This window comes from Rhamphochromis longiceps, linkage group LG3 (assembly GCF_057381845.1).
Source record: "Rhamphochromis longiceps isolate RC_006_pf linkage group LG3, R_longiceps_female_GT1.1, whole genome shotgun sequence".
Lineage (NCBI taxonomy): Eukaryota > Metazoa > Chordata > Actinopteri > Cichliformes > Cichlidae > Rhamphochromis > Rhamphochromis longiceps.
In genome coordinates, this window is record NC_140559.1 from 19,949,185 (window position 1) to 19,972,074 (window position 22,890).

The 22,890-nt window shown below is 40.7% G+C and overlaps 1 protein-coding gene across 1 annotated transcript; it reads left to right on the forward strand.

The window, feature by feature from the left end:
* The first annotated feature begins 16,142 nt into the window (after positions 1 to 16,142).
* LOC146673330 (Fc receptor-like protein 5) lies at positions 16,143 to 17,823 on the forward strand. The gene is made up of 5 exons (XM_085401956.1): positions 16,143 to 16,241; positions 16,346 to 16,606; positions 16,686 to 16,931; positions 17,018 to 17,122; positions 17,712 to 17,823. Exons 1-4 carry the CDS (start codon positions 16,193 to 16,195, stop codon positions 17,095 to 17,097), a joined length of 636 nt encoding a protein of 211 aa, XP_085258082.1. The 5' UTR covers positions 16,143 to 16,192; the 3' UTR covers positions 17,098 to 17,122; positions 17,712 to 17,823.
* Positions 17,824 to 22,890: the final 5,067 nt, after the last annotated feature.

Sequence of the window (22,890 nt, forward strand, 5' to 3'; positions counted from 1 at the left end):
ACTGTACATATAAAATTAAAGTCCTTGAAGCACACAGGTGAAAACCAGCTCCAGCTGTCAGTGCCTAAATTATAAACATTTTTTAATATACATTTTTTTAACAAAAAAACCCCAAGTGAAATATCCTGACTGAACCATAACCTGTGAGAGGCACAAATCACCACTGCACTAAACAGTGATGGATATAATTATTCATGGGGTTAATAATGAGATATATAAACAATGTTTTAAAAAATATTTTCATTTCTGACATTTTTGGATAACTAAACATGTCCTGGATCAAACTGACCATCATTGCTGTACCTAAAAAAAAAGAATTTCTTCTTTAGTTTTTCTCACACTGAGGCAGAAATATGCCAGCAAGACATTTTCAAAACCAGGAGGACAAATGAGATGCAAAAATAGTGGAAGCATTAAATGTTCACTTCCTTGTGTAATTGCAAGTGAAAAGAACAAGAGCAACTTTATGTTTATCAAATCAGTACCAGGAAACACTGTGGAAGTGTTGTTGTGGAATCATCACTTGAAAGAAAATAAACTTAAACGACAATGTTTTTCTTTTCAAGGGATTTTCACTCAAAACAAGTTGGAGCATATGACAGCACATTTTTATTTGCTTTCTCAACAACATTTGCTCTAAAGAGGCCTGAAAAGCTCTGTTTCATCAGCCATGTGGAGAAGTGAGTCTAAGCCTTGTTAAGTCTTCACTTCAGAATAGTCTTAAAATCAAGATCAATAATTTCACTTTCTGATTAATTATTGGATGCTGAACTGTATGCAGGTGAATCTGCTTCAGCAGTGAGTGTTTGTCACTGGTACAGACTGTGTGTGTTGTGTGTCTGATCATACAGTGACAAGACACAACAGCAATACACGCAGCACTGTGGGTGTGGTGACAGAAGCTCTGGAGCTTTGATGTTAAAAAGGGAAAATTCAACAACACCACCGAGGGAATTTTGTCCAGGGAATATTTACCAACCAGCTGACAGTCATTCAGGCAGCAGAGCGAGAGAGAAGCTTTTATGTCTGTGACTGTTTTTGCAAACACTCAACTTGTCTTCTGTTGTTGCAAACATATTGCTGGCAGCCAGTGAGTCTCTGTGTCTCTGTGCTTGTTTTGTCTACCCACTCTTTGTGAGCAATCACGAGTTGATCAACCAAAAATAAACACGAGGCAAATCTCAGCGTCTTGAAGATTCCCATCTTTATCTGAGGTCATGATATCATCATGTTGCATAGCAATGTTCTAAAATGACCTTTTTTTTCTCTTTACAACCTCATGAAGGGAACAAACAAATTCATTTGACAAAAATAGCTCATCATTCATATCCATAAAAGTTGAATTATACATTATATCATAATGTGCGGCCTGGCAACCACCTATCAATGGACTAACTGAGCCATGTTTTTGCATCATGACCTACGGCAGGAACAGGCCAAACCCTGCTGCAGCATGGTCACGTGTGAATTTAAAATAAACACAACAGTATTTAAATGCTGCAAACTCTTCTCTGCCAGTTTTTGTTGTTTCACTGAGTGTTTAACAGTCAGTCTTACAATGCTCGTGTTCGATTAGGTCCAGGAACACTGTTACAAACAGAAACAGAAAAATAAAGTGACATTTGATTCTTCTTGTTTGAGCATTTCATATTTTTCTGAGTCTACTTGAATCTCTTTAGTTTCATTTCCATCTCTTGTTTTGATTAAAGTCTGGTCTGATTTTCTGTATATTTCCAATCTGAAACAGGACGTATTTATTCCAGAGTACAGTGAACATATTTAATAAACACAGTCAGAAATAAACATACTTTCAGCTTGAAGTCTGTAACTGCACTCATTAAAACGACTGAGTTCAGTCATTCATTTAATTCCAAAAAGAAAGAAATTATTAGCATATTGCATTTTGTAGACAGCAAAAAATGTTAAAGTTATTTTAAGTTAACACTGATGTCACAATATATGAAATATGTAGTCGTGTGACGCTGTTTCCCCTTCATATCAGCACTGTATTTACTTTAATATGGGACAATTTAAACTCCCTATTTTTATTCCACCATCTCTGAAATACACACACACACACACACACACACACACACACACACACACACACACACACACACACACACACACACACACACACACACAGTGTGGATGCAGCAACAATGTGAGGAATAATCATTAGCATTGTTCCAGTTGCTGATCAGCACCATGGACAGCAGCCACAGTCAGGAGAGGAGTCACCTAAATTTAAGTTGAACTTTGAACTTCAACCAGGCTAACACAAACCCAACACAGATGTGACCTCAGTGAAGAAACATGAAGACAGCTGTAATAAAAGTAAGAAGTCCATTAGCCTCACAGACTGGACGGGTCACTGGATGAAGCTCCCTCATTCATAGAAATCCTCTCTCAGAAATCTCTTCCAGTGGAGCAGCTTCTACATTTCAAGGAAAATATTCACTGTATGAATAAATAAATTCAGACTATAATTGAACAGACAGAACTATGACTTAGAAAATGTAATGGAAACCTGTTCAGCTCAGGCTGAATGAATCTTGTAGTGCTGCAGCAATTGGCATCAGTCAGATATCCATCCATCCATCCATCTTCATCCGCTTTGTCCGGGGCCGGGTCGCGGGGGCAGCAGCCTAAGCAAAGAGGCCCAGACCTCCCTCTCCCCAGCCACCTCCTCCAGCTTGTCCGGGGGAATACCAAGGCGTTCCCAGGCAAGCCGAGAGATATAATCTCTCCAGCGTGTCCTGGGTCTGCCCCGGGGCCTCCTCCCGGTGGGACATGCCTGGAACACCTCACCCAGGAGGCGCCCAGGGGGCATCCTTGTCAGATGCCCGAACCACCTCAGCTGGCTCCTTTCGATGTGGAGCAGCAGCTGCTCTACTCTGAGCCCCTCCCGGATGGCCGAACTTCTCATCCTATCTCTAAGGGAGAGGCCAGCCACCGTCATTTCTGCCGCTTGTATCCGCGATCTCGTTCTTTCGGTCACTAGCCACAGCTCGTGGCCATAGGTGAGGGTAGGGACGTAGATCGACCGGTAAATTGAGAGCTTCGCTTTTACACTCAGCTCCCTCTTCACCACGACAGACCGGTGCAGCGTCCGCATTACTGCAGCTGCAGCCCCAATCCGTCTGTCGATCTCCGGCTCCCTTCTCCCATCACTCGCGAACAAGACCCCGAGATACTTGAACTCCTCCACTTGGGGCAGGAACTCATCCCCGACCCGGAGTGGGCACTCCACCCTTTTCCGGCTGAGAACCATGGCCTCAGATTTGGAGGTGCTGATCCTCATTCCCGCTGCTTCACACTCGGCTGCGAACCGTTCCAGTGCGAGCTGGAGGCCCTCACCCGATGAAGCCAACAGAACCACATCATCTGCAAAAATCAGAGATGAGATTCTGAGGCCACCAAAGCGAAAGCCCTCCGCCACTTGGCTGCGCCTAGAAATCCTGTCCATAAAAATTATGAACAGAACCGGAGACAAAGGGCAGCCCTGGCAGAGCCCATCACCCACCGGGAACGAGTCCGACTTATTGCTGGCAATGCGAACCAAGCTCTTGCAACGGTTGTATAGGGATCGAATGGCCCGTAGCAATGGGCCAGACACCCCATATTCCCGCAACACCTCCCACAGGACACCCCGAGGGACACGGTCGAATGCCTTCTCCAAGTCCACAAAACACATGTAGACTGGTTGGGCAAACTCCCATGGACCCTCAAGTATCCTGGAGAGGATAAAGAGCTGGTCCAGTGTTCCGCGACCAGGACGAAAACCGCATTGTTCCTCCTGTATCCGAGGTTCGACTAACGGACGAACTCTCCTTTCCAGCACCCTGGCATAGACTTTCCCAGGGAGGCTGAGGAGTGTGATCCCCCTGTAGTTGGAACACACCCTCCGGTCCCCCTTCTTAAAGATGGGGACCACCACCCCGGTCTGCCAGTCCACAGGTACCGCCCCTGATCTCCACGCAACATTGCAGAGGCGTGTCAACCAGGACAGCCCTACAACGTCCAGAGCCTTCAGGAACTCGGGGCGGACCTCATCAACACCAGGGGCTCTGCCACCAAGGAGTTGTTTAACTGCCTCAGTGACCTCGCCCCCGGAAATTGGCGGGTCATTCCCCTCATCCCCAGACTCTGCTTCCTCCTCGGAAGACGTGTCAGTGGGATTAAGGAGGTCCTCGAAGTATTCCTTCCACCGCCGACAAGGAATACTTGTCTGACTGATATTTACATATCAGTCAGATATGTAAATAAGTATTTACATATCTGACTGATATTTACATATCAGTCAGATATGTAAATAAGTATTTACAGGGTCACTATCGGAGAATTGGATATATTTCAGTGAGCTGAAATATAAATTAAAAGCACTTTTGTTCATTTACAGCAGTGAAATATTTCCACACCATGTTCCACTTTCTCCTTGGCTGTAGCCTCCATGTGCCCACTGAGTCACACGATGAGGGGAGGAGCAGAAGGACCAAAGACTGCATGCCTGACATTTAACAAAATTACTTGTTATTTTTCATTGTTTAAGTGTTAATAAAAAATGCATTGAGGTTTTAATTTGGTATTGGTCAGTGTAGATGTGAGTGTGGAGTCATGAGGGTGAAATAATCTAACCAACTGTAGCGTCAGGCGGCAACAAGTGAAGGGGCTCTGACGAATTTCTGATTCCACTTCATGTATTCAGGGTTATGGTGAGCTCAATATTTGTATTGTTGGCTGGGAGATTTTGTACACAGTTCATATTGTAGTTGGGAAAGATATGTCCTCAGTAAAAGTATTCAAATATGATGAAAATATCTTCACTAACCTAAACTGGTGTTGGTGGTACTCTGGTTATGTCGAGATAAAACTGGATGAAGCGTTCCTGTACAGTGTAATGTCTGTGTGTGAAATGAACAACCTGGATTAGATCATTATTTTACTAATGTTTTTGCTACAACATTTATATTCACGTATAAACTGATGACACAAATCAATATATGAATTAAATCTCAGTCAGGTCTTAAAACATAAAGATTTTATGACCTGTAACTTTTGTCTAAATTGAGACAAAGCTGAAGTTATTTTAATAAATTGTCAGAAACATGGTGTTTAATGAGATATTTACTCTGCATGACCTCCAGCACTGCAGTGAGGATCAATGTATTGACTCTGTTTATCCACAGTCAGGTCACAGTGGCAGAGTTTTCCTCATGATCTTTACCACAGTGATGTTTTCCATCCTCCAGAGAGATCCTGGGACCAGATGAGATATAAAGTGACTCCAGTTCATGGCTGTAAACCTCTGAACATCACCAGCAGACTGTTGTGGGTGGAGTTGGGCTCATGTTTAATCTTTATATGGATTTTTGTCTATTTAATGTACAAAAGGGGGAAATTGTATAACTGAACTGATTTGAAGAAGGACATCTTCCAGTTTGTCAAACTATCAGCCTGATATTAAACCCTAACCCACCTTTAAGTGGTGACCTGCTGGATGTTAAAGAGGTTATCAGCTGTGCTGCAATACCCAGTTTCACCAGTAGATGGGAGCAGACATTAAATGTGATTCAGGTGCATTTTAACGTCACTGAGAGGTTTAGCAGGATGAGCTCTGAGTTCAGGATCCTGAAGGAAGTCCAGTTCATCAGTTTGTAGTTTCAGACAATAAAACACTTCAGCTGTGTTTCATCTGAAACATCAAGTGTGACACTATGAAGAGAGGAGTGTATCAGTTAGACTCAACCAAACAGGATCAAGTCAAAATTTTCATCAGCTTAGCAATATGGCTGTAAAAAGGCTGATTTATTTAGGTTAGGTTTTATTGTTACCTTCATGAAGAGATCGTTTTAATAAACCACAGCAGCTTTTCAAAATGTTCTCATCTTCACACCTCTGCTGTGAAACACAGAGTGACCACAAAGAACTTGGAGGTGTTTCTGTGATAAATAAGTCAGACGACCACAAAGCTGCCTTCTGCTTTTTGACACTTCACCACAGAGCAGAAAGCAAACATGTTCTCACAGCATGAACACTATTATTAGACCAACCAGAGCACACTGCAGCGGGACATCTCACCAGCTTCAGACTGCAGTTACACTAGATTCATCAACATCAATGTACATTGTTCAACATGTTAGGAAGGCACAGAAACTACAATAAAATATATGGAAATAAATACTATATGTATACCATACATATAGTATTTATATATGTATGTGTATATATATATATGTATATATATATATATATATATACACACACACAGTGGGGCAAAAAAGTATTTAGTCAGCCACCGATTGTGCAAGTTCCCCCACTTAAAATGATGACAGAGGTCAGTAATTTGCACCAGAGGTACACTTCAACTGTGAGAGACAGAATGTGAGGGTGGCCTTTTGTTGTGGGCAGTCTGAGGTACACCTGTGCACTACTCATGATGTCAGATCAGCATCCTGATGTGGCACACCTGTGAGGTGGGATGGATTATCTCAATATAGCAGATGTGCCCACTACCACACATTTGGACTGATTTGTGACCACTGTTTGGGAGGGATGGTTATATTGTGTATCTGGAATGAATTTTAGGTCTCTACGTCCAGCCCATGGGGAATGGGAGCAGTAACAAAGGTGTTGCGTTTATATTTTTGTTGAGTGTATTTCACAAGACCTGTGAATTTCAAAACACATCAGAAAACACACATCTTAAATGAAGAGAGGGTGTCACTTCACTGTCACTTCACCTCTCTTTTGGACTTTCTTGCTCTGTATGGTTCACTGTATGGTTCACTTCATGCATTTACACTGATCTACCATCACTACCTCTACCCGTTGCATTTTCTCTGTCATACCTTCTGCTCCTTCACACATGTATTCTGTCTCCTCTCACTATAGAAATGGCTGGGTTAATTTCTCATTCTGCAACGAGAAGAAAAAATGGAAAATACGAAAATATCAAATAATTGTGTGTATAAAATAAACTTTAACAAACGTATAACCTATACAAACTATAACACAATAACTGATTAATCTGGAAACTAAATATTGGCCAGCCCAGGAATACAGACGCTGCAGCATTAGGATATACAGTAACAAAAAAAAAATAAAAATCAGGCTACAGGAATGATACTAACAAATGACAAGACAAGAAGCTGAAAACCGTGTTCACCAAAGAGACAAGGAACAAAACCTAAACATAAAACATTTTCACAACCCAGAAGGTCAACACACAAAAACTCAGAAGTAGGGTCCAAAACCCAGGGATCATAAGTTTGAGCTTTTAGCTTTTAGGCCCAGCTTGGATTTAGGAGACAGACACCCTCTCTTCTTCTTAAGATGTGTGTTTTCTGATGTGTTTTGAAATTCACAAGTCTTGTGAAATGATGTGTGACCTTCAGTTTTGAACAATGATTCAAAAGCTGCAAAAGTAACCTATATTCAGGGGCGATCCTAACCTGTTTGGAACCCTACTAATTAATGTGATATTGTTGTATCTCTGTTGTGGTCAGCAGTGTTGGGCAAGTTACTTTGAAAAAGTAATTAATTATAGTTACTAGTTACTTCTTCAAAAAAGTAACTTAGTTAGTAACTGAGTTACAATATTCTAAAAGTAATTAATTGCTTGAAAAGTAACCATTGCGTTACTTTAAAAAACATTTAACCCTCTGGGGTCCAGGGTATATTTGGCAATTTTTAACTACTTTTGATTTTCCCTCCACATTTCACCTTTAAACTATTTACCTTGCCTTGTTTGGTATCATCCTTTTCAGCACAACCTCACGTGTCTGAATTTACACTTATGTCTTCATGTTGACATACTGTATTAACACAATTGATGTAAAATCAGACAAAAAACATTAAATCAGAGTAGAAAACGTTATATTTTTTACTGTAACAACTACAAACATGTTTAATGAATGAACAATGATATAAATTAAATATCTAAACAGAGATTACATTTAAGAAAGGTGTTACTGTGATTAGAGATGGCACGATACCACTTTTTTATGTCCGATACCGATATCAGAAATTTGGATATCTGCCGATACCGATATGAATCCGATATAGTGTTTTTTAATCAATAAAACTGTTTTTTTTTAATATATTGCTGCATTTTGTATAAGTTCATACTCAAGTTTAAATAAACAACAACACTAAAGCTATTCTGTTATACCTGTGTGTAAAAAAACACACTGGACCCAAAATATTTCATAGTTCAGCAACACTGATCAATCTAATAAACTTAAACCTACTCAATCCTTCCTATTCTGGTATTTTAGAGAGTACTTAGCAGAAATATTAAGCAACCTAACTAATAGGGTTGCAAACTCCCAGCAAAAGAAAATAGGGAACCACCCTCTTCCTCATGATGCTTAATCGATGTAATCAACTTTAATTTGATGCAGGGTAAAAAAAAATGCACAGAAATAAATTATTTTTCAAGAATAATTAAATAGATTCAACATCTTTCTTCTACAGAATTGCCGACTGCACAGGTGGTACCTTCGCAAAGGAAAAAGTACTATAGCTTACTAGGGTATATTAGACTTAATAGTTAATATATACAGTAATGGACTTCTATACATTTTACATCAGATGAAAACTTTGGGTGTAAGATTCAGATAATTATTAAATAATTAAAAGATAGACATTTTAAATGAGAATAAGAAAGAAAAGTATGTCTTTGTGCCCCCTTTTCCCTGTTCATGCCCTATCGGCCCCCCTGGCTAAACTTTGCTAGATCCGCCCCTGCACAGTTACCAGCCGTCAGCTGCGTAGAAAAAAATCCTGGTGTAGAAAGTAATATTAAATAAATTGTAACAACAGCTTATCAAGCTTAAACGTGCTGCTGTTGTTCAGCCGCTGGTTTCCTCTTTCTGGTGCAAAGTGGGCCAAAAACAAAGAAGAGAGACGGACTCGCGACAGAAAAGCCGATCAGCTGATCATTAAGCAGTTTCATGATTGAAGTAGCAGCAGGAGAGGCAGTCGCTCCATACATCGGTTGTTAAGCTTAACGCGGGAATGCTTTACAAACATTCAGAGATGAACTTACACACTTGCTTTACTCCGCTTCCTCGGAGATGAAATACTGGTTTGGTAGCCAGGCTACAAATACATGCAGCCGCTCTATCATGTGACGCATACTGCTCCGACGTGCTACGGTTATGAGCCGAGTTACGCCATGTAGTAAGTTTTGTGAGGTGCTTTTTTGATATTTAATGGATCGGATTACATTTTTTATTTCTCGCCGATATCCGATCCAGTAATTTAGGTCAGTATCGGACCGATACCGATATGTAATATCGGATCGGTCCATCTCCAACTGTGTTCATAAAGAAAGAGAACTTATTCTACTAAAAATCTCAGACATGAAAGATCAGGAAGTCTGAGTCTCACCATCAGGCTTTCTGTGAACACATCGTCTCACCAGCAGAACCAGTAACACCAGTAGAACCACAACACAGCCTGATCCAACAAATGACAATGCAGGAAGAAGATAGGAACCAGGAGGAGAGGTGGATGTAGGTGGAGGTGTGGTGGTGTGTTCCCCTAAATAAAGCAAACACAGTCATTAAGTTGTCGTCACATTGTGAATGTTGAAAGCTGCAGAAACACAGACAGGTGAGTGTGTCACCTGTGACAGTGATCCAGCTGGATGGAGACTCTCCATGACCGCTGATGTCACACTTGTAGAGGCCTTCATCAGACCTGGAAACATGCTGGATGGTCATGTGACCTGTAGGCTGCTTCCTGATGAGGGAGCCATCTTTATAGAAAGCAGCTGGGAGGTTGGAGGGAGTGGTCTTTGTTTTACAGAGCAGAGTGACGTCATCTCCCTCCATCACAGGGAAAAGACTCGCTAGCACCATGGGTACTTCACCTCTCCCTCCTGCACTTTCCTGTCAGATGTTTAGTTACTCCTCAGCCTCCTTTAGCAGTAATGATACCTGTAACAAATGTAGCATATTTGCAGCTCTGGAGGCCAGGATTACTGAATTGGAGACTCGGCTTCGCACCCTTCATTCACCCGTAGCTAGCCAGGCCCCAGCTGGTGCAGCCGAAGATAGCGTAGGCACTGCTAGCTGTTCCCCGGCAGACCCCAAGCAGCTGGGGAAAGAGGGCGGCAGTTTTGCAACTTTTATTAGTTTTTATTTTTATTTAGTTTTGACTTCAGATTTTCAATTTTATATCAGTTTTGATTAGTTTTTACCAATTGTTTGCTAGTTTAGTTTAGTTTTTATTTTTTGAAAATCCTTAGATTCAGTTTAGTTTTGATTAGTTTCAGTTATAGTTTTAGCTGTGTTTGCAATAATTAAGTGCAACAAAATCCCAGTTTCATCATATCAGTCATGCTCTTCTGCTTATCCTTGGGTATGTTGCTATTCCAGCTACCATACCCTGCACCCTGGACAGGTCGCCTGTCTGTCGCAGGGCTAACACGCAGAGACAGACAACTCACATTCCCACCTATGGGTTCTTCAAATAAATAAATAAATTAGGGCAGATGAACAACCATTGATACCAAGCAACTATAAAATGTATATCTTGGCCCCAATGAGACTATTAACTCTTGCAGCACCGGGTGTTCGTAATTTTGGTTCAAGTGAATTGATAAACTTTTTGAAGGCAATTGACTCACACAGTTGTGTAGATATCCCCGTCCTGTTGTCTCGGGATGCATCACGCTGCCTTGCGTGGGGTTAGCTTCTGTTTCTGGGGATGAGGGTTGAGTGTGCTCCCTTCTCAAGGTAAGCTAGGTTAGCCTTCTTGTGTGAACTTTTCAAGTGCGCTTTAAGGTTTGTGGAATTTTCTTCCCTTTAGAAATGTCCCTTATAATTTGTCTCTTTCCACTACAAGACACTTGCTTCATCCAAAACACAGTCATATTCAAAGTAATCCCAAATTGAACTCTGCCGCTTTCTCCCGACTTTTCCTGACATGATTCTGCGCGTGGACGGAGCAGCAACACAGACGACTCGACTAACGTACTGCCACCTGCTGGCATAATGAGACACAGCAAGAAAAAATCTGGAAACTAAACTTCATTTTCACCCTTGACTATTGTATGACACGCACACATCAATGAAAACTAAACACATTTTTGCTATAAATGCAGTTAATTTTGGTTAGTTTTGTGAACACTCGTTTCAGTTTTAGTTAGTTTTCCTTTTTTTGTTTTTTTATTTTATTTCCGTTAACGAAAATGTTTTTTCACTTCTAGTTTTCGTTATTTCGTTAGTTTTCGTTAACGATAATAACCTTGGTAATTGGTGATTCTGTTCTCAGACATGTGAAGCTAGAGACACCGGCAACCATAGTCAATTGTCTTCCAGGGGCTAGAGCAGGCGACATTGAAGGAAAATTAAAAATGCTGGCTAAGGGTAAATGTAAATTCAGTAAAATCATAATTCACGTCGGCAGTAATGACACCCGGTTACGCCAATCGGAGGTCACTAAAATCAATATTGAATCGGTGTAACTTTGCCAAAACAATGTCGGACTCTCTAGTTTTCTCTGGTCCCCTCCCCAATCAGACCAGGAGAGACATGTTTAGCCCCATGTTGTCCTCAAATACAGATGGTCACTGTAGTGACCATCTGTATTTGAAATGAAGAGAATACAAATGAAGAGAGAACCTTAATTTCTTAAGGTTCTCTCTTTCTCTTATATTTAATATAACCAAACTACGGACGGAGAGGCGACTGTTTCTATGCGTTGTCGTTAGCAACAATGACGGTAAAACCATCACGTGTCCGCTTGTTTATTTTCCACATAAGCCTTTCATAATAAAGCTCAAGATCCTGTTGAGACTTTTCAAAATAAACTGAATTACGTGAAAGAGTATGCAGATTGTTTATGGATGAGAAGCAAAAAAAAGCTGCCAGGTGCTAAAAAATAAACCTTAGACTCAAATGTTAGAACAGGCTTTTCCCCGCAGCACGCCGTGTAATAAATACTCACAAAGAAAACGGCGGCCGTTACAACTAATGTCTAAAAATGTGTAGTTTCATGCATCAGTTAAAACACTGGACTCCAGGTACGCGACGCCAAGCTGGAAACACTTCCCGCAAGTCGAGCTGCCCGAGATTCACAGAATTTACAGAAAATGTTAAATTTTGTGATTTATATCGTTATCGGGACGATACATGTCTTATATCGGGATATGAGATTTTGGTCATATCGCACAGCCCTACCCCCGAGTCATTCTAACTACCAGAAATCTCGAAGCACAGGCCGAGGGGGCGGTGAGGCAGCAATTTTTCACACCAGCTTATTAATTAATGAAAGACCAAGACAGACTTTTAATTCATTTGAAAGCCTGATGCTTAGCCTCGTCCACCCCAGCTGTGAAACTCAGAAACCAGTCTTACTTGTTATCATCTATCGTCCACCTGGGCCTTACACAGAGTTTCTGTCTGATTTCTCAGACTTTATACCTAATTTAGTTCTGAGCTCAGATAAAATAATTATTGTGGGTGATTTTAACATCCATGTAGATGCTAAAAATGACAGCCTCAACATGGCATTTAATCTGTTATTAGACTCAATTGGCTTCTCTCAAAATGTAAAAGAACCCACCCACCACTTTAATCACACTCTAGATCTTGTTTTAACATATGGCATAGAAACTGAACATTTAACAGTGTTTCCTGAAAACCCTCTCCTGTCTGATCATTTCCTGATAACATTTACTTTTACAATAATTGATTACACAGCGGTGGAGAGTAGACTTTATCAAAGTAGATGTCTTTCTGAAAGCGCTGTAACTAAGCTTAAGAATATAATCCACCCACTGTTATCATCTTCAATGCCCTGTACCAACACAGAGCAGAGCAGCTGCCTGAACGCTACCCCAACAGAGGTCGATTATCTTGTTAATAATTTCACCTCCTCACTAGATTTGGCGCTATATAAATTAAATTGAATTGAATTAATTGTTTCTGAATTGACTCTATAACAATGGATTTAAAATTGTAGTTAATTTGGGCACATTTTCAATGAAATTATTAATTTGGGACAGTTTTCCTGCTACCAGATGACAGTCAGCTCAGACTGAGGAGTGCACTCATTAAACACCCCAAACTTCACAGAGAGCTGAACATCATCTATAGTGAAGGTTTGAACTGTTAATGTGATTCAATATTCCTGAAACAACTTCATGTTCATTTCAGCCGTCAGTGGAAAGTTTCCTGACAGTTGTGATTGGATCTTTCACTGCGAACACAAACTGTCCTCATGGTCAAATGTCTGATCGTGTGGCGCCAGTCTGCACTTTGAAAGGTCGTCTGGGTACAGGGTTTTTTGTCAAAGATCTGCTGGTCAGTGATCTGTTTTTTTTAACCTCCTAGGACCTGGCGTCCACATATGTGGACATCCCATGTTGGGTTATTTAGACCAAAATACTCAATTTTGCTCAGGTGTCAGTAATGTAAATGTTCACATTTGCTTTATCATCCACCACCAAAAACATTAAGAGGATGAGATAGATAAATGTTTGATATCCGAGTTCAACCCTTCCACCTCCCTCCCTCTGAAAACAAACAAACCTGTTACCACAGCGTCATGTTCCAATTTAATCTCATGAGGTTTGAAACTGAAGTCTTCTGCTCTTTTTGGAAAATATCACCGTCCTTTGGACATTTCTAAAAATCTAAGTGTGCATGAAGCAGAAATGTCTGCTGTAACTTCTGTGTCTCTCTGCTGGACTTCACTGTCTCTCTGCTTCCTGTTTGTCTCTGCAGGTGAGACTGAGCTTGTTTTGAATCAAACAGGATTCTCTGAATGACAAAGTAAAATGAAATTACTCAGACGTGTGTTCATGTCCATGATGACAGTGAGTCTGTACGTGATGTGATTTTCCTGTTCTCAGCACAGATGAAGAGCTCAAGCTGAATTAGAACTCAACTAAATCTTTTATATTTAAATGGCCTGCATTTGTATAGCGCTTTACTAGTCCCTAAGGACCCCAAAGCGCTTTACACTACATTCAGTCATTCACACACTGGCGATGCCTTGGGGCGCACTGACAGAGGCGAGGCTGCCAGACACTGGCGCCACCGGGCCCTCTGACCACCACCAGTAGGCAAACATGGGGTTAGTATCTTGCCCAAGGATATTTGGCATGCAGGCAGGAGGCAGCCTGGGATCGAACCACCGACCTTCTGATTAGTGGCTGACCTGCTCTGCCACCTGAGCTACAGCCACCATAGTTTAAATCATAGTTAAACACATTCATCTGTACGGACGAGGCAGCAAGAGTAAAGCAAAAAGATAGTTTAATATTTGTTCATAGCATGATTGCTGCATGCTTATTCATTCCTAATACACACTTCCTTTACAGCAGGATCAAACTAAACTACACACTAAAAAAATATTTATGTTGATTATTTCTAAGAAGATAAGGTGGTTTCTTTAAAAAGCTTCATTAGATCGCATTCTTACATTTGTTAATTTAAATGTATGTGGTCTGTCTGTAGCTCCTGACTGTGAAGTCATCAGTTGTACTTTGACCTTTAACCTCTCTGCTCTGTGTTGTTTCCTCTTTCAGACCAGAAACACATCACAGCTGAGTCTGGACAGGACGTCATTCTGCCATGTCGAGCTCCAAACAACAACATCATCATTGTAGTAGAGTGGAGCAGAGCTGACCTGGGAGATAAATATGTGCTTTTGTACAATGATGAGCGATTTGAAATAGATGAGCAGCATCCATCTTTTAAGAACCGGGTGGATCTGCAGGACAGACAGATGAAGGATGGAGACGTGTCTTTGATTCTGAAGGATGTGACGATTAATGATGCTGGAACATACGACTGTCATCTCATCCAGAAAGGGGTGGGTTTTTATAATCGATTTATCCATTAAAATCGATTCTGGCTTGGATAACGTAAAATCGATTCATTAAAATCCTGAATCGACTTTTTAATATAAATGTATTTTGCCCGAAATGCCAGAATCTCTGGTGAAATCTCACAAAATTTCAACAACCACCAAACAGCTAAGACAGTAAATGAGAGCAGGAACACGGATTCTGCACAAAGACTTAAACACACAGCGTAGACCGCAGATCAAGAGAGAGGAGACACTTCTCTTCTTTTAAATAAAAGTAGAACTGAGTCCAGGCAGCTCAGACTGACACCACATGATTGTGTTTACAGAAAATATTTTATCGTGAGTGTCATGAAGCTTTTCCACTTACAGCTGAGATGAACATGAAGGTTATACGTGGAATATTTCAATAAGAAGGAAGGAACAAACAGTTTCAGTCCTGGCTGTGTGAATGCATGATGCTCAGCTGTCTGTGAAGTCTAGATGCACTTCTGTGTGCAGGCTCAGCGTTTCAGAGACACAAAGATTTTTAGAGCAATGACAGCACAGTTCACACTGAGCTGGGTTTCATCTGACAGCAGGGAACCTGACCCACATTTCACCTCACATAGATCAAATTAAAGTCCTCTCATGTTGTGTTAACACAGAAAACATGAGCGTTACCCATAAAACCTGTTTAACATCAGATGTCAGATTTCATAGAGAGGCTTGGCTTTTCTCAAACTTTAGCTCACATGCTCTGAATTAATTAATTAATTTATTGGTTTTAGAAGATGCAAGCATGATAAAGGTTTCAGGGGGAGTCACCAAACCCCAACAAAGGACAGAAAATATGAGTTAAATTTTCAGCTGGAGACACGAAGCATGAAGACGCAGCTCTGTGGTTTCAGGTCGGAGCGTCTTCCTCCTCAGCAGAAAGTTGGTGGATGTTTATAATCTGTGGTTTTATGTAGAAGCTGCTGCTGCTGAGCTTGTTGGTGCTTCTTTGATGGAGCTTTCACAGCATTTACTCAGACTGATGAGGACGGTTTCTGATGTGTGCTCAGGGTTTCTGTACTATGGTTGTTAAATTGTGCATGTAAAAACCTTACTGTTGCTGACATCACCACCACTCACATTACATCACATCCCGTCAACCTGTTTTCACCTCCTGCTGCACTGAAAAAAAGCAGGATCCTGTTATTGACTTAGCAGCAGACCTCAGGCCTGTGTTTGAGTTCACTGGGTTAAAGAGGTGTTCCTATTGAAGTGGCACCTCCCACACACCTTTGACTGTCACAGTAAAGACAAATCCAGATTTTGTCTACATTGATTTTACAGAGCCAGCAGCAGCAGATCAGCTGTCAGAGCTCCTGTTCCAGAAATGTGGCTTTTCTGCTTTCTCCTCTGCTCCCTGGGCGCTTCTTTACAAGGTGATTTTAGAATAAATGCAACTAAGAAACAGAACACAAAACAGTATCAAACAAATGAGTTGTTCACTTTTCCGTGTGGATCATTTTCATTTTAACCCTCACAGCTCGTCTGACTGTGAGTCCCAGCAGCTCTCAGTTCTTTGAATATGACTTTGTGTCTCTGAGCTGTGAGGAGGACGACAGCTCTGCTGGATGGACTCTGAGGAGAAACACAAGCAAACAACAGAGGACTCAGTGTGGAGATGTGTGGGGAGAAGTAAATGGTTCTTCATGTAACACCACTGTTTTCCTACTGGACAGTGGAGTTTACTGGTGTGAGTCCAGAGAGGGTCCCATCAGTAACATGGTTAACCTGACAGTCACTGGTAAGCTGAGTGTGTGGAGTTAGTGTTGATGAAGCTGTGTGTAAATGGATGAAATGCTGTAGTTTGTCTCTGTGTTGAGGTGGATCAGTGATCCTGCAGAGTCCTGTCCTCCCTGTGATGGAGGGAGATGACGTCACTCTGCTCTGTAAAACAAAGACCACTCCCTCCAACCTCCCAGCTGCTTTCTATAAAGATGGCTCCCTCATCAGGAAGCAGCCTACAGGTCACATGACCATCCAGCATGTTTCCAGGTCTGATGAAGGCCTCTACAAGTGTGACATCAGCGGTCATGGAGAGTCTCCATCCAGCTGGATCACTGTCACAGGTGACACACTCACCTGTCTGTGTTTCTGCAGCTTTCAACATTCACAATGTGACGACAACTTAATGACTGTGTTTGCTTTATTTTAGGGGAACACACCACCACACCTCCACCTACATCCACCTCTAACCCTGCATCTACCCTTGATCCAGCTGCAGTGAGAACATAAGACATCTGAGAAAACAGACCCAGAGGTACAGCTGATTTTCATTTAGTAAAAAGAAGATAAATCTGTTTCCTAAAAGGTTGAACTGTTCCTTTAAATTGATCAGGAAGCGTATCAGCAACATGAGCAGGGGGCCTAGTCTGCTGTGTTTGGATGGGCAGCTAAAAATAAAAGTGGGGACATTATATAAAACACAGAACCTCACATCCCATTGTTCATTCAGTGGTGCTATTTTCAGTCATCATGCATGTACTGGGCAACCTGCAGTCAGCTGAGACTGAAGAAGTCACTTGGATGAGTGACGAAACATTTCTCCCATTGAAAACGTCCAGATGAACAGAATCAACTTTTTGGGACTTCCTATTGGGTGTCTTTCACATTAAAAGCATATACATGAGAGTTTGGTTGCCAAACGTTTATTGTGAAAATTCTGGAGGAAGATCTGAGTTATATTCTTTGACATTGTCCAGTGAAGTGTGTTTTGAAATAAAGGCCATTGTTTATTTGTTCAAACCCTCTGATAATGATAATTCTAAATATGTTTGTAGTTTCTGAGGGACAGTTTTGGTTGTGTGCACAGCTGCTTATTTTTCTCTTTGGTGTTTGTTTGTTTACAGTTTCTGCCGCCACAGATCTGAGACGTGAGCCACCAGACCAACAACTGCAACCAAGCTTCTGGTCTTTCTTTGTGTTTCTTTTAAAAGGTTCTACTGATAAAACAAACTAACAAATACATTTAAAATGTAAAACAAAAATATTATAAAAAGATATAATAAATCAATATTTTCTTTGTATTTTAAATGTTCTTTGTCTGAGGAGACGTTTGTAAGGTCTCACTCAGTACTTTAAGATGAAAGCAGAGAGCTGAGAGCTCGTTGTGTCTGACAAACTTCAGCAGAATGAAAGTGTGAGTCAGTGTGAGTTACATCTCGTTGCTGCTCAGCAGAAACTCCAGAGTCTGAAAACTGCGAAGCATTTAAAGTCTGCTCCCATCTATTGATGACACTGGTGCATTACATGGTGAATATGTCTAAAAGGATCAGTTCATTGTAAAATTAGCAATAACTCATTTATTATTGATTATTATAACAATGGGCTGTGCAAATAATTGAGACTTCTTTAACCATTTTATGACCTTTCAAATGTGAGTAAGAACACAAAGTGCTGGCCTTTAGTCTGCAATCATGTTTTCTCTGCGAAACCAAACTACAAGCAAACAAACAAACAGTCTTCATCTACAGGAGAGCAGCAAAATCAGTGTGAGGTTTATATTGTTTATATTATATTTATATTACTTATATATGCTTAGAGCTTTATAATCGATTGCATACTGATAGAGATCTGATCCTTAGCAGTCTGCAAAGACTCTGTGTGCCTTCCAGCGTGCTCTGGCATGCACACACATCTTAAGGTCACGAGAGAGGTCATACCTTCTCTTACTGATTTATACTATAGGAGGACACCTACTCTGTATCTGTTTTAGTATAAGGCCCTCTTGTTTAGATGGGGAGTCATTCACAGGGTCACATCTTCAATTCAGTTTTATTTATATAGTGCCAAATCACAACAACAGTCGCTTTAAGGTGCTTTTTATTGAAAGGTGGACCCTACAATAATACACTGAGTTTCACAGAGCCTCTATTTGACTTCAGTGAACCAGTGAAAATGCTCTTTTAGTGCACATGTGCAGAATGAGCACTCAGACACTGTCTGTGGAGTATAATCAAGCCTTTACCACTGACCATTCATGTGTTTGACTGAATTTTCTTAAAAAGTAATAGATTTGTTAAAAAAAAAAGTGAATCAGTTTCAACAAATGAACTTAAGACAAATGAGCTGGAGTTTTGAGGCCGTCAGGAGGTCAGAGGTCATGTTCACTCTGTGAGCTTGCTCTTACAAACAGGACCACCATTCATTAATATGTTTGTATCTGCTCTCAGTTTGGGTTTAATATCCCAGAAATTTGACTGACAGGAGGAACAGGAGTGTATATTATTGAAAAACATAACATGAAACATAAATACAACTGCCACAGCTGTATACATACAGCAACCGTGTCGATATGTTAAGGGAATGCGGTTCAGCAGCTTTGAGTTGACATAACTTCTCATTACTCCTGATGTCAACAAGCATATTCTGAATGTCATTAAATAACACGCTGGGACTAGTTTCACTTCCATCGTCCTGTTTATGTCCGACTCTGTACTTTGGCAGTCAGTAAATAATAGATGTTAGCTGGTCATTTAGCTATTAAAATGATGTTTCTGTGATGAGAACGCCTCAGTTCTTATCAGTGTTTGCAGCAGGTGATCATGTTAACCTATAGGTCTACTTGCAAACCTGCTGATCTAGCTCTAAAGAAACCTAAAAAGCACTTGACTTCAGCTCCAGGCGACACAGAGTGAAGACTACACAGAGACAAACAGCAGTCGAGCTGCAGCCTCAGGCTGATACTTATATATTATTATCACATGTCAGTCATTTCCGACATATTTCCTGTAGAAAAACAGATGCAGCTCAGATTCCAGTAAGACCCAACCGGTATGTTTATCTTCTTTAACAAAGATGTTAAAACAGACCTTGATTCAAAGTTCAGCTTCACCTCACCAACAGTTTTATGATGAAATATTTTCCTATCATTGCTTCTGTCACAAAACTATCCAGCAAACCTTCTTCTAAATTTAAAAACAGATCACAGTGTAACTTTAAGGATTTGGGGAACGTCTCACTGCCCAGGAACTGACTGAAGAGATTAAATTAGTGTTTTCAGTTATTTGAAGCAGATGGTAAAGCTGTTATATGATCAAAATACAGCTGCTGATTAGGAACTTTAAATAAAAAGGGCTAAAAAGAGGAAACAATTAAAGCTACGTAATAATTATTTAAACTTTTATTTCGTTTTCTGCATCATCGACCCTCAGCTGGATGATGCAGATGGGGTCACCGTCTGGATTAGTTCTCTTCCTGGGGTCTGTTCCTCTCATGAAGACGTGACACTCGTACACTCCAGTGTCAGCAGCCGTCACTTTCTGCAGGACCAAAGACGCATCTCCGTCCTCCATCTGTCTGTCCTGCAGATCCATCCGGTTGTCAAAATACGGACGCTCGTTTACTGGATCAAACGTCTTATCGTGGTGAAGAAAAACCTGCTCTGGTTGCAGGTCCGGTCTGCTCCACTCTACACCGATGATGTCGTTGTTTGGAGCTCGACATGGCAGAATGACGGTCTGTCCCGGCTCCGCTGTGATGATTTTCTGGTCTGAAACAGAGCAGAGAGGTTAAAGTAACTGCAGCAGCAGCCAGTCAGACAGAGACTGCTGAGCTCTGCTGAACGGGACCAGAGTACGAGGAGGTTTACCATCAGCTGGGTGTCTGACAAAATATGATCCACATTGAGTTCAGTGAGCGAATCTCACTGAAGAAGAGCAGCACGTCCATCTGAATATGGATGACATTTGTGTTTTCACTAACATTCAGCACTTTTCTATAACCAGCTTAAACTTTACCAGATGCTGGATTAAGCTAAACTCCTGCACCAAACTCTGTTATGATCAAGGTTTCAGATGCCTGGGCTCAAAATTTACATTTACAGATATGTGTTCAGGCTACTGAAAAGTTCCTCAGATGCATTTAATTTTAGTGTCTTTTACTTGACAATATCAAACATTAAATCATTAGCACAATCAATAAATTCAATTCACTTCAATTTAATTTAATTGAATCACTGCACTTCGTTGTGTGAACACAGTTCAATTCAGTTCAATAACTCTTACATCTGTAGCCTGTATTCAGAAGCTTGTATGATAGCATTTGTTAGGTTAACAAATATTTCCTGGTTGGTTTTGTTGAAGTGTCACACAGGCTGTTTGTTTTTTTTTTAAATTAAAGCCTGCCTGCTGTGTATAACATAAGTGTAAGGTAACAGACTAAGAGCCTGACAGTTCCTTATTATCCACAGTTAATAAAAGAAGAAGAGCTGCCTCGGCTCTTACATTGAGTCCAGCTCTAATACAAGAATTATTTGTTCCAGATTTACACCAACTTATGTAAAGGCGTAAAGATCCAATGCGAGCTTTGACGTTTTGCTCTTATGACAAAGTTGAAAAACTTGCAACAGGAGTCAGATGAAAACTCAGTGCAGCAGAGAGAGTTTTCATTGGCTCTCTTTCTGGAACAAAGTCATCTGATGGTTACGACAAATCTGAATCTTCTCCTTGGAACAGATCACTTCTAATTCAGCTTCAGCAGAATAGGGTCAGGTCATAGAATCGGACAGAACAACTATTTTATTGTAACTCCGAATATACACCAGTTATTGAGCATTAGAACTCAATTTAGCTGCATTGATTTGCCATCAGACTAATGCAATATAATGAATCTAAGCATCTACGAAATAAATATGTTCCCACATACACACAGAAATACAGCAATAAAGCCCAGTGGACATCTCTATTCCAGACATTTTGCACTCATACGGAGTGACTTTAAACAGTTTCAGAGCTCATTTACATCCTGAATGTTTACAGAACTCTTCAGGAAATCCTGTTTGATTCAAAAAGAGTTTATTCTCACCTGCAGAGACGAGCAGGAGGCAGACAGACAGTAAAGTCCAGCAGAGAGACGCAGACGTTACATTTCACACAGATGTCCAACGATGGTTCGATTGTTTGAGAATGCCAGAGATTAAAAGCTGACAACATGTTATTAATAAAGTGAAAGTAACTGAGTGTTTTACAAGGTGTGCATGTGAGGTGGTGGGGGTTGGTTGAGGGTTGCTCTGACTTGTTTCTGACAGAGGTGGAGTCAGAGTAACTGAAGTGTTTCAGGGTTGAGCCCCAAGGCTTGAACTGTGTGTTTGCTCTGAACGTCAAACTCCTTTCCGGAGACTTGTTTATCAAGACACTCATCATTTCATTTCCATCGCAAATTATATTTGATTTATATCGATTATATCCTTATTAGCACCACACAACCAGCTTTTAATGCAGTGTTGCCTGAGGGCCTGACAACAAACAGGAACGAATGAAAACCAGGACGACTCTCACTCGGTACGTTAACGCGAGCTTTTTGTGTCTAATAAACTTCACATTTATGAACATATGACTGAGTTGATCAGTTGTAGTCGCGGATCTTTAGATATAATTACAAATATCCAGCGCACATTTCTGACATGTTTCTTTTACGTCTGATACAAAATATATCATAAATCTTATCTACGTGAAAATCTGATGGTCAACCACAATGCTTACATTCTTCAACTACAGTATGTAACTAACAAACTGACATTAAAATGTGATTGCATGTGATTTGAAGTTCATGTACCTCCCCAGGACTTTCAACAGAAGAACCAGCACGTGAGGGGGTGGGAGGGGGGTTCTTGTGTCAGTAACTCATTTCTTTAAACAGTTCTTAGTTTGTATTAAATCAAATTTTTCTAATCTAAAGTAAGAATTGAAAAAAGCATTTAAGATCATTTTTGGGGGGTTTATACATTTTATAAATGATTTAAATCCTGTTACATAAGATAATGTTAAAATAAACTGAAAGAAACAACACAAAACGTAAGAAACACATTTTATATTAAAGCTGCAGTGATGAGCGGGTCCTCACACCCTGGTGCACATCTGAGCGTGTGCGGTTTACAAGACATACAGCACGAGCGTGTTGTTGTTGTCATATGATTGTCTTTAGCAGGGGATGCTGATTGAATGTTGTCATTTACCTACCGGGGCGATCGTGGCTCAAGAGTTGGGAGTTCGCCTTGTAATCGGAAGGTTGCCGGTTCAAGCTGCGGCT